We start from the raw sequence: 12,886 nt of genomic DNA, 5'->3' as shown, positions 1-12,886 counted from the left end.
ACAGGTGGGATATAATAATCTACTACAAGTATTTCAATGTATGAAACCAAAGTACAGCATTAAGCCCAGCACAAGTTGTTACAGGAGGGAGTAGCAAAGCAGGGGTGATAAAACACAGGCTGAACCTTATATGAGGTGTAGAAGGAATTCCCAGAAGTGGATATCCCAAAATTCCAGTGGATATCCCATGCCCAGGAGGGTCAAAGACGTGTATATATATATTTATGCATGTATTGTGTATCTCTTTATACACACATTTGTAATTAGAAGGGAGTGGTGTGTCTGTGTAGAGCTATGCATGTGTGATACAAAACAAAGCTTGCAAGGTGCCTGTAATTTGAAAGCTAGAAGGAATATTTAAAAAGAATAGAGCTCCAATCATCAACCCTTTCTGACAACTAAAATCTCATTTACAACTCACACACCTTTAAGCTCTGGATTTCTTTTGCTTTGCTCCCAGCACTCAGTGCCACACACAGCATCTGACATCTGGAACAGCTGAGACACTTCAGCACAGAAGATCAAACACTTCAAAGAGTCTCAGAGTGGTTTGGGAAAGGGAAAACCCAGTTGTTCTCAGAGTCAGGTAAGTGATGTACTGCAAGTGATGTGTGGTACCCACAGTAAAAATAAACTCATGAATGCAGGCAATTGAACTGAAATTTCAGGCAGGTTCTGACCCTTGATGGCCCAGCTCAGCCAATGGTGTATGGACAGACACATTATCAGTGCATACCTGATGAGATGACAATTGTGCAAATGCCTGCAAATTGGTTTCTCTTTTCACCTGGTATTTTTAATATTCCACATACAGGAAAAAGGTGATGCAATAACATTTTTAACTCTGTAATTAGCACTGCAATAATGCTGGCTGTTTAAATTGGTTAATAATATTAAAGACGAGCTCTGATTTAATTATAGAGACACAAACCCAGGTATTTCTAAATGAGGATGGTTTCCCACCAATTGTATTTAATATAATTTTGCCTTCATTTATCATGTAGATAATGGCCATTGCAGAGTGTGGCTGTGTTTGTGGAATTGCCCTGGATACCTTCAGAAGAGACAGAAAAACATGACAATTTGCAATCTGGAGAGGAAATAGAAATGAAAGCTTCCCCCTCTGCCCTTGCTAGTTCCTCAAAAATCAATTTTAATATAATTTGAAAAGTTCTGATTTTGCTACAGTTATTCCATTCCGTTTGGTTTCATTTCTGCTTCTGAAATAGAGGTTTCTGGAGACCTTGCATTAACTCCACAGATTACAGCTGGCATTGAACAGAGGTATAAGTTATGAAGCAAATATAAAGGAGCATCCATTTCCATGTATGATTAAATGCTGACTCAAGGTAGTGCAGTATTTTTGATCCCCTAAGTTTAATAAAATTCAGGACAGGCAACAAGGAGTCGCAGACAAATTAAAATTTATTGAGACAGACAAAAATGCAACTATTTCAGACTACAGTTAAGCATTTACAGTTAACCAAAGGTAGCAAAATGCTCACATTCCACTTAACTCCTTATGGAAAAAGCATTCAGAATTTACTATGCAGTTCTACTTACTATGGTAGTCTACATCCATCTACAGTAGGGACATCGAACTGAAACACGAAATATTTGGATCTCTCCTTACAGATCTACACATTGAACAGTAACAGACATCAACAGCATTGAGAAAAGTATAAAAAGACCAGAACCCACCTACTGTAGAAAGGGCTTTTTGATGTGTAGTAACTGTACAAGGCAGTCTGTGGGTGGAGGGATGGGACACAGGAGGGGCTGCAGAGAAGCCAACAAATGGAGGGAGTGAAGCTCGAGCGACCTGGTCTGGGTCAGGTGGTGACCTTAGATCTACATCAGTTGCTGCTTGAGGGAGAAAAGGCTACAAAACTCCTAATATCAAAATATTCCCATGCCAGAAATGTACACTGAGACTTACAGACTAGGCTGGAGAGGCAAAGAGAAGCATTCACTAACAAACAGTGTTGTTTTAAATATAAACTTTACATCTTCAATATAAACTGTAGAATAAATATTAAATAAACAGTTCAAATGGTTAAAAATAATAGTACAGAATAGCTAAAAAAAAAGGCAAAGTAAATAAAGAGGATTCTTTGTGTTCACAGCAAAGGCCAGTAATGACCCAAAAAAATCCAGCTGTGCTGAAATCTGAACTCAACATTTTGATTTAACGACACTAGTTAAAAGGAACACTAAGCAATGCCTAACAGTATCTCATAGACTGTAATATGAAAAGAAAATTAGATTAAAAATTGGTTTGTGTTTCTAAAAGAATGGGATAACTCTGATTCCATGTGGTTTGTGTCTCTAAAAGAATGGGACAACTCAAATCCCATTTTCCACAATGAGAAAATGTTTGGAAGGTCAATGACTTGATTCAGATGGGAAGTAAGTCTTGCTTTGAAAAAAAAAAAGGAAAAAGAAAAAGAAAGGAATTGAATTAAATTAAGTTGGAAGCAAATTAAATCCTTTACAAAGCATGAAAAATGGAAGGGGCTTGATCTGGAGGAGCACTGGTTCTTGGTAGAATTGCTGGTTTCTTTATCACTATTTCATTAAATAGAAGATTTTCTTAATGCATCTCCCCAAACTGGACACACACACATACACATATGCACACCCATATTTGTGCAGAAATGCATATATACAGTCACACAGATATACATATCTATATGTAGGCTGCAGGTCCCCCACCATGGGAGGATGCCAGTGGATCACAAAAGGGCTTTGTTAAACAGCTTTGCAGGATTTGGGCACTTGCTCTCAAAGCAATCCAGACTCTCAGCTGCCCTTCCAAGCATGTGTGCCCTGCTCCTGCCTGGCTGCACCCTGGCATTGGCCAGGGCTGCCCTGCCCAGCTGCCCCAGCCCATAAATGGCACATTTCCCACTCTGCTGGAGCCAGAAGAACACTTGCACGAGTCAAAGAGGCGACTGAATGGTCACCTGGAGAGGGGGGTGTGCCTGGATCCAGGCCAGCATGCCTACAACAGTTCGTGTGTGTCTGTGTGTGTTTCTGGGTGCTGGGGATGTGCTACCAGAGGCCACCCAAGCCAGCCAAAGCACCTGACCCTTCACCAGGCTGTGCTGGGCATGGAGCTGTTTCACTGGGGCTGTTTCACCACCCCATGTTTGAGCTGGTGAGAGACAGTAATTGGTTTACAGTTAGATATAAAGCTCTGATTTATAATTCCAGCTCTGATCTGGAAGCATCATATGTGAAAGATCACAGCCAGGAGACCACCAGTGGGTGGTGCTGCCATGTCTGCACACGTAAACTCAAAGATGTTCACATTCCCTTTTAAAGGCTTATTTAACAGCTTTAATTTAACCATCTTGCATGTTTACACGGGACACAGCTCCCTGCAGCCTCAGACCTGGTACTGCCTGCAAGGGCTCAGAGTGCCAGGCTTTGCCCTGGGAGTGCTGGGCAGGAGAAGGGATTTGCTCTGTGACCTTTGATGGAAGGCACAGCCCAGCTGCTGTGGAGGGACACAGGACTGCCCAAACCCCCCTAGCTCTGTGTGGAGAATGAGTCCAGCCAGGAGCATCAGCATAATCTGCTGATTGTGGAGCTCAGATCTATGGCAGAATGAAATGGCAGCTCTGTGCCTCAGGCAGGTCTTGCACAGGACAGAAGAGCCAGACCCAGAGAGTGTGGGGTTAATTAAGAAAATACCAGAGGAAAACTAGACAGGATGTTTGAGAAGGAACCTACTGACAGTGTTCAATTGCTTCTCACAAAATCATATATAGGGAGACAGAAATGCTTGGTTATCTGCTCCTCCTGCAAGTTGGCAGGATTTCTGTGAAAGGCAAATAGAAAAAGTGTGCAAATGTGTGTGTGTGTCTGTGTGTGTGTGTGTGTTGGTGTGTGGTGCAGCTCATGGAAAATGACTATTAAATATATTTTTCTAAAGCTATGGGAAAACCAAAGGGATTTATTTGAGGCAGGGCAGATTGCAGGCCTTTTGCAAATGACAGTGATGGCAGATTTTTGGGAGGATGCAGGGGCGTGAAACAACAAATTCCTCATGGTTTTACACATCCTTCTGCATTAATAATGATTATGTAGGCTTGCTCTTTGTTCTCAGGTCATTGATCTGGATAAATAGGAAATAAAAGAGGAGAAAACAGGAGAGCCCCTGCAGCACATGGTACCTAAAAGGAATTCCACTTCTGATCACATCTGAAAGCAGAGGTCCTACCCAGAGGGCTGCCAGGCAGGCAGTGGCTTTGGAGAGGGCTGAGAGCCAACATCCCCAGGCTAATGTACCTAAAAACTGACTTCTGCCAATCTGTGTGGTATTTTCCAGCTTTCAACTGACTATGTAGACAACCATGTTGTGACTCAATGCTGTCCCCATCTCTATATCCACCATTAACTCAGAAAAAAAATCTAATTAGTTTTTGTTATAAAAAACACATTTTTCATTCTGCAAAAGAACTCACTGGCCAACCACAGGCATTGCTAAAATACTTACACCTGCATCCTAAAGCAAGAGTGGGGTTAAGGTACCTCTTACTGCTTCACAAAACAGCAAAAACAATAAAAGATCACCACAGCACATTGCTGCATCTGAGAACTGCCATGGGAAAGGACACTGCAAATAATGTAATGTCAATATGCTCTGGTACAAGAGCTTTGAATATATGGGAGGTATCAGGGGAATCACAGATTGGACTTTAATTCTATTCTCTTTTAGGAGTGTGCATTACAAGTGTGCAGCCACACTAAGCCAAGGGATTTTGCTTTTGAAATATCACCACCTAAAGCTGCTTTTTTAAACAGGTATCTTTACATGAAATAAGGGACAGCTCCTTTTGAGGGCTGGTGTCTTGGGCAGCAATTTGGCTTTGGAAGGAGGGCTGCTCAGTGGAGAACAGAGAGCTCTGTGCTGTGTGAGCTGGGAGCAGAGCTGCCTGTGTGTTATCAGGGACCCTCTTGGTGCAAATGAGCAGCTGAGGAACAGCTCTGGGGGCGGTTATGGTGCTACAAATTCACCAAATGCTCTCCCCTTAAACACTCTGAAAGGCAGATGGACTCTGTCCCCTGCCCCTAGGGCTTGGTCCAGGACAGCTGCAGCATCTCTGAAGATCAAGAAGGTTGTGTTCCTTTATCAAATAAAGAGTGAGCTGATTGTGCCCTGGTGGGAGTTTTGCCTTCAGTGTGAGCTGGACTAAACCTGTTGGACTCATTCTCAGAGAATGGAAGGAAGGGAAAGTCCTGCCAGTGGGTTTTCTTCTAGATTAAACCCCTGGTACTGGGCAGCCACTGTCCAAAGAGACTGGGACATTATAAATATAGACTGGAAAACGAGGCACCTGCTTTTCCTTCTTCATGAAAGAAAAACCTTTTTCTCATATGATCCAGGTAACAATTTATGACACAAATTCTCTGACATGAGAGGGGCTTCTTAGCCTTTGTATTGTGGTTTTTTTTGAGCCCCTTCCAGGATTCTTTCACAGGATGGATTTCATAAGTGGTGCAAATGAGGATTAAGACACAAAATGGTTTTGAAACAAAACTCATTGGCCCTGTGGATAGAACAAAAATCCCCCAAACCAACTGAACAAAAGCTGTATTCCAAACAGTCCTTTGCTGGAAAAAAAAGTTGTCATCCAAATTAAATTGGCTATACAAAATTAAACTCAGTAGAGAGGGAAATTTTGTGCCAGGTACTCTCAGATACAATTGCAGAGATATGATGTGAGTTGCAATATTGTGCAAAACGTGAGTCCTCATCATGATGGGCACTACCATATATAACCAATTTCATCATCCTTATCATCATCTTCATCTTCATCATCTTCATTAGCTGCTCTTACATGAATCTTCAGTTTCCCTTCTTTGTCTTTTTTTGTTGCTTCAGGTTCCTCTTCCAAATCATCCAGCAATACAACGGATCCACCACTGCCAAAATCCCCTGAGGTTTCTTGCTCTTCTTCTGAAACAGGTGAGCAGGAAAGGTCATTTCCTCACAGAACACCAAATTCCACATTAATCACTATCCTTGTCATGCAAGCCACTGTCATTTGCAATGTTATTTTTTAAATTAATTGGTTCAGCTATTCGTGAAACAACCTTAAAATGTCAATTTTCATTCTGAACTGGGAAAAATATGTACCTATAGACTCTGATTTTTTTTTGCATAAAACACCCCCTTATGCAGTCTTCCTCCTAGAGGCTTGACTGGAAAATTCCAGATCATGTGCATGCAGGCCAGAAAATCATTATTCCTTTGTAAATATTTTCATTCCATCACTGCTCTGTATACCATGCTAAAAAACCCAAAAAAGTGGGTTTATTTGAGTGCATAAACCTCACTCTTCAAATATAGTTATTGAACCTAAGATCTGTGATGTTATTCTGGGCATCCTGGACCTTCTAGGTCTCTGTTCCTTCTCAAAAAGGAAAGCTGCACTCAAAATCATCCCTGAGGCACTCTAAAGGACTGTAGGTGACATCTTCCTTGTCTGGGCACAACAGCTAATTGGTGATTTCACTTACCTACACAATATTGTCCTGTCAGCAATTGTATTGATCTTGGCTGCTAATGCATACAATTTTACACATTTAGGCCTTCCCTTGTCTGGAAAGTTCCAGTAGATGTGCATTCCAGAGTATACAGAACAATATATTTAATAACCATGCAGATCAACCCCAGATCCTTAATTTTAATATCACTAACTGCACTTTCCAGGCTTGTAGCAAAAAAATATCTGAGCAGTGGCTATTGCCTGCTAACTTGTGCTGCACCTCTGCTGTCCAAAGGACCCAAGAGGGCCTCATTTGTGTGTGAACAGGAGAACAGAGGAGCACTTTGAACTGTGCTACTCGTGTTTTCCCTCTTGTCATCACCCTCCGTGGTGGTACAGCAATGGCAGGGTTACAGCAGTGCTAATTCCCCCATTGTCTGAGGAAAGCAGATCATTACTCACCACAGCTGACTGTGCCTTGCTTTCTGGAGCCAGCTATCTCATTGCCATACTTATCAACACACCAGCACTGCCCCGTGCTGCCATGGCACTGCGTGGCTTTGTAATAACCTTCTTCATTGCAGCGGGGGATGAAAGCACCTGAATAAAATACAAGGTGTGCTCAGTAATGCAATCCTCTGCAGGAGCAAACACACACACAGGGTATTATGAACTTAGCACTTATATACATAAAGATCTTGACAACGTTGGCAAGGAAATATGTGTGATTATCTGGTGCCTGAAAGGGCGAAGGAATTATTTCTGGTGAACTCTTTTCAGACAGCCTGGTCACAGTGTATAAATGTTTGTTCATACCCAGCACACAGAGGAGGCTGTCACACAGCTCTAGAGAGAGCTTCAGTCTGCCCCTGAATGACTGATACTCCCACAGAGCCTTTTCACATTTAACTCCCAGTTTTAAACTTTTCTTCCCAACTGGATTATTACCCCAACTTCATTAGTTCTGCATTTCCCCCCATTTGCACTCCTCCAGTGTTTATCACATGAGTCTTTGCACAACACTGTAATTATCCCTGGAAGGTATCTGCCATCTGCTTGCTATTCATACTCATCTCAGGCACATCCCCTGACTTACTGAGATTTCCCATGTATAAAGGAAGAAATAATGCACAGGATTTACAGAGAGGGACAACAGGATCTGAATCAGTAAGTCTTTGTATTTGAAGCCCAAGTTTTGTCTCACAATAAAACCAATATATTTCAGCCTTGTAGAGTGTGGCTCATTCTGACTTCTGCAGGGAGGGAAACTCTCAAGAGAAACCTATGTTATTGTTCCCACCATTTTCAGCAGATATGGCAAATGTACTTCAGTATGAAAAGCCCTCTTGTTCTTGGAGATGAGTTAGCTTTTTTCCCACTGGAGGTCAGTACATTCATTTTTCCCTTCTTTGTCAATTGCTTCAATTTGACACATGACATAAACACCCCCTTGGCCCCAAATTTCTTGTCTCAAACGATTTTTGAGAAAGTGTTTTTCTCCTTTGTCAGAGATACCAGTGATTTACTGGTGGTTCAGTAAAGTTTTTTAACTAGTTCCATGTGTAGTATCTATTCAGACAGCACATGTGTCAAAGGGGCCACTTCCACTACATTTCTCACAGGAAAAGATGAATGAGAAGGTGCTGCCCAAATGTCACCAGATTTCTTATATAAAAGACATAAAAGTGGAAGTCAGTCAGTCTCATACACACAGAGAGTGAATCTGAAATTCACACAAAGTGAATCTGAATATCCAAACTCATTGCTCTGCAGATCTTGTCTAAAGTTTGAGTGCTGCTATTACAGGTCTGGGAGATGAGAAACCTTTGAACATCTGCAGAAATCTTTGTTTATCAGATCAGTTTTGGAGACCACATCCATGAGTGAGAATATTTTAAATAATGTCAAAGCATGATCTTGTAGCAGGTTTGCTAATAGGTATCACCATTATGTTCATGTACAAGTACAAGCATACTAGCAACTATCAAAGATTAATTTTCACTATTTATAAGACAATAGTTTTAATAACAAACATAAGTATTTGCCTTGGCAGGTTTTTTGTAAGTTAATACTCAGTGTTCAAAACTTCATTTCAATATCAATTAGGAAAGATATTTTTTTAATATTTATGCCCATGTCCTGCCTCTGATAAGCACTCCAGGTGTTTATCAAACCATACACAACCTTGGGAAAAGTGCTCAGGTGCTGACTTGGAGCTGGCGTAAATCAGCACAGCTGTACCCATGTCACTAGAGCTGCCCTTTTATATCTGCTCAACATCTGGCTCCAGGGAAGGATCAAAGGGAGAACCTCAGGGGCATTACAGGGCGAGCACAGAACAGCTTCTGCATTTTAAACAGTTTCATGCTTTCTCTTTTCCTAGGGCAACGCAACCGTTTCCTTCTTTCAAACAGGCCTTTTTGCATAGTTTCACTGTTTCTTGTAAGGTATGAAAATGTTCCACGCTGCCTATAAAAGCTTTAGAAGATTTAAAAATAAATTGTGGCCCAGGCTCAGTGCCAAGATAACTGTGTGTGGAATAGATTCACACTTTGGGTCACACTGAAGAGTGGAAGGTGCTTTTCCTTCTGCGTGGGAAATTCGTGCCAATTTGTATGTAACACTGGAGCTTTAAATATTTATCTATGCATACTAATGTCCCAGTATTTGCCAACCATCAGAGGGAGGATACAGAATGTCCTCTCTGATGTGTCAGGTGCAGGTGATAATCTGGAGAGGATAGAGAGTGGCTGGGAACAAGTGTTGTACAACGTGATGATTCTCCCTGTGAATTGTACACAAACATACACAAATCAGCCTGTCTTTGTTAGAAATGAGCTGGCTACAAGCTCTGCTATCCTGGAGCATGGCACCCAGACAGGCCATTTGCTGGGTTTGGCATCAGGGAACATCTGGAGCTTTCCTCTCCAGAGGTTCCTGCACAGGCAGTGCTTCCCACAAGCCTGGACACCATAAAATGTGAGTCCCTCCCCACAGACTGCCCCAAGCTACTGAATCCTGCCTCCCCATCTGCCTTTGTCCTGGGAAAGGTTTAGTTATTCCACACAAACTTGAAGAGCACTGTTGCATCTGTGTCCTCTCTATAGACCCAGACCTAGACCTCTTTTTTTTTTTTTTTTTATCATTTCCTTATCTATATAACACTCCCCTTCCTTAGAGAACAGGAGGAGAATAATTATATGCTAAAGATAGAGGTAAAAGCCTGTCAGAATTAAGTACTAGCCAGCACACAGCTCCTGGTATTAGCTATTATATTAGCTGAATCCACAGGGTTGATATAGGAGAAAACAGTGATGGGAGCAGAAATTTATTACTTTAGTGGAGTGGGAGAGGCATTATCAGGCTGCACAGTTGTATGCTCTAAAAGTACAGTCTCTGCTGTTAATTGTACTCCAGATAAATCTGGTAGGAAAAGATGAATAGTGCTGTTTACTTTTTAATTCAGTCTCCTGGGATGCTAGACTTCATTTGAAAGCCTCCAAATTCAACATATCTAATGGCAATGGCTTTGAAGTACTTTGTTGCAACTGTCATGTGTTTTGAAAAATATATAGAGAAGGAAATATCAAAAGTCATCATTTTTATCAATGGATACAAGTTAACAAAAACATTTTTCATGTTAGTGCCCAGACTGTAAGTGCTGTGCCCTCTATGTCAGGGTCAGAGGAGGAAAGAGAATAATTAAATATTACTTTCTCTGAAAATACTCATCTCTCTTTTCCAGCTTTGCCATTGCTACAAGTCACGTGTATGTTTGAGCTTCCATTTGAATGATTTTTCAGACAGTGAAGAGAAAAGACAATGTTTTCTGCTGCATAAATAGCTCTGATATCAAATTAAAATCTCCATGACAGGTGTCATTATGCAGGAAGACTTTCAGGGTAGGTGAAGCAAAGAGTTCCTCTTTATATTATAATTTTCTAGTTGTGGAACAACCTGTGCCTGACACCTTGATTTGTTGAGCTTCACCACTTTCATTCTTCTTCTATTTTTTTTTATTAATACAGTAGACTGGAAGTTATTTGTGCTAAGGGACCATTCTTACTGCTTTTACTTTGTCATTTTACTCCTGCTATTGTGCTCAGATCCCAGTGACATGTGCTACAACCACCTGCATGTTGAACTACCTGCAACCCAGGCATCATTCTTCCCACACACCAGAACAAACTACTTATGTTCCAACCCAGATGACATTAACTGCACGTAGAAAATAACAGCAAAGCATAAAATAAATATGGGATAGTCAAAGCTATCTGTTAAGAACTGGGCTTCTTATTCTTTTAGGTGACTTTGAAAATCATGACACCCATGAGACAGAGAACATTGTGACTTCCTCTGCCACAACATTCCCTTAAACACAAATGCAGAATATTTACTGAATGGAGCACACATATCCCAAGTGATCAATCCTCCCTTTGCTCCCACAGCTAGGAACAGCAGGAGCTGTAATTTGAAACATCCTAATCTTCATGTGAACTTGCTATGAAAGGATGATGGATCTAAACCACATTCCCAGGAATGCTTATTCTTAATTTAAACCAACGAATCCAGGTTGAGATTGTACACAAGGCACCTGAACCTTGAGTCCAAATGGCTCTGGGAGAGGCAGGATTTGGCAGAGCTGAGCTTTTGCAGGGTGTGCTGAGTATGGAGGAGCAGCAGGCTGCAGTGTGGGAGGCGTGAGCAGCCCTGTAGCAGAGCTGTGCACACCCTGGGCTGCAGCTGGGGATGCTCTGGGAGCCTGACATGTTCTCCATGGTGGGGCTGACAGCTGGGCTGAGATCAGCCACTCCTCAAGGGTGAAGTGCAGGGCTTGCATCTGTCCTGCTGTGCCTCAGGGGCTGGGCTCTGTGTGCACAAATGTGCTGGGACACAAGTTTTGGTAAAACACCAGCACACAAATGCCAGGCCACGCATCACTGGGTGATTTCAGGGCAGAGAATTAGACTTGAATTTTTTTTCAGTTCAGCAACCTGATTTTTCAGCAATTAATTGGGAAAATGCCAGAGGGGGATTTATTTAACCTAATTTTAGATATCCATCAGAGTAAGTCATGAATCAATTCAGGCTCCCAATAGGCACGAGAGAGAGGGACAGGCATGACCACATCTTACAGCATGAAGCATCCTGCAGACTGCCTAAAATGAGGTGATATGAATTCCTGTTTTCATATACACACAATATACTGAAATATTTTAAAGAGTGATTAGGCAAAATTGAACCCCAAGGAAAGCCTGCCTTGTACCATAACTGGAAGGGAACATGAATGCATTGGCTATGCCCCTTCAGTCACCCTTCAAAAATGGGAGCCTTGAGTATCAAGCAGCCTCCCAGAACTTACTCTGACCTGTGAGGTGGTGAAGGCAGTATTAAGCTCTGTGCAGACAAGGCTTTGCATTTCTGGAGAGCTGTAAATTAGCTCTGAACCCGTTGCCATGCTGACACCTGTTCTGTGTGTTGCTATCTCATTATTTGTTTAATTTCATAGTGTCAGGCCTACGCTCCGTGCTGCATATTCCCGACTCAAAACATTAGTCTCTAATTGAAAAACCATTACTGCATATAAAGTTACAATAATCACAGAAGCTTTAATTAGTTGAGCAAATGAATAGCAAGTAATCGAACTTACCCAACAGACTCTTCCCTCTACTTAGCTTTTGAATTCTATTCATTTCATTCTGGCAAGGAAGACCTAAAATATAATGTATAAGAATCAGTTTCCAGATGGCACGGGACAGGCTCTGTAATGACTGGCTTCACTGCTGACATGAAATGTGGGCTACTGTACACCTGGGACTGAGAGAAGCCCATATGCTGGTACTGTACTGCAAAACAAATGTATGTCATTAGCTCCACTAATTAAAAAAAAAAAAAAAAAAGAAAAAAAGGCAACACAATGTAGTTGAGAGTAGCGTTTGGGGGCCATTTTAATTGTTAAACCATTCTACCTCTCTTTTCACCAAACTGACATCATGCCAGCTCTCTGATTTATGACTTGCTAATTGGCTAAATTCTGTGTTAATAAAAGAGTAAAAGAGTAAATTCTCGAGCTTTCTGTCAGCAATAGAGCTTATTTCTAGACTGTGTGCAGTGACACTTACTACTTTATCTGCTTTAATGATCAAGGGATGTTAATATAGTTCATCTGTGACAATAAACACGGTTCCAGAATGCCCTTCACACTGGCGCTGAGCAAAACACACCTGCCTGCCAATGAGCAAACTCTATGGCAGGCCCTGAGGCACAGGGAGAGCCAAACAGCTCCTCTTTGTATGGCCCAGCTCACCTCCTGGCTTCTGGAAGCAGTAGCACCACTCGTTGTTGGAAAGCTTCCCGTCCTTGAAGGAGTCACAGGAGTTGAAGAG

The 12,886-nt window shown here is 41.7% G+C and overlaps 1 protein-coding gene across 1 annotated transcript in view; it reads right to left on the bottom strand.

The window, feature by feature from the left end:
- Nucleotides 1-1,407: 1,407 nt before the first annotated feature.
- The window catches only part of SPOCK1 (SPARC (osteonectin), cwcv and kazal like domains proteoglycan 1), a 266,346-nt gene continuing 254,867 nt past the window's right edge, over nt 1,408-12,886 (bottom strand). The window contains 4 exon segments of the mRNA XM_031055173.1: nt 1,408-5,968; nt 6,963-7,100; nt 12,151-12,213; nt 12,808-12,886. The exon segment at nt 12,808-12,886 is cut by the window's right edge and continues 14 nt beyond it. Of these exon segments, the coding sequence (XP_030911033.1) occupies nt 5,778-5,968; nt 6,963-7,100; nt 12,151-12,213; nt 12,808-12,886 (471 nt within the window). The 3' untranslated portion in view covers nt 1,408-5,777.

Source organism: Geospiza fortis, unplaced genomic scaffold (assembly GCF_000277835.1).
Source record: "Geospiza fortis unplaced genomic scaffold, GeoFor_1.0 scaffold55, whole genome shotgun sequence".
In the NCBI taxonomy this organism is placed as follows: domain Eukaryota; kingdom Metazoa; phylum Chordata; class Aves; order Passeriformes; family Thraupidae; genus Geospiza; species Geospiza fortis.
This window is presented reverse-complemented; position numbering and strand designations above follow the sequence as displayed.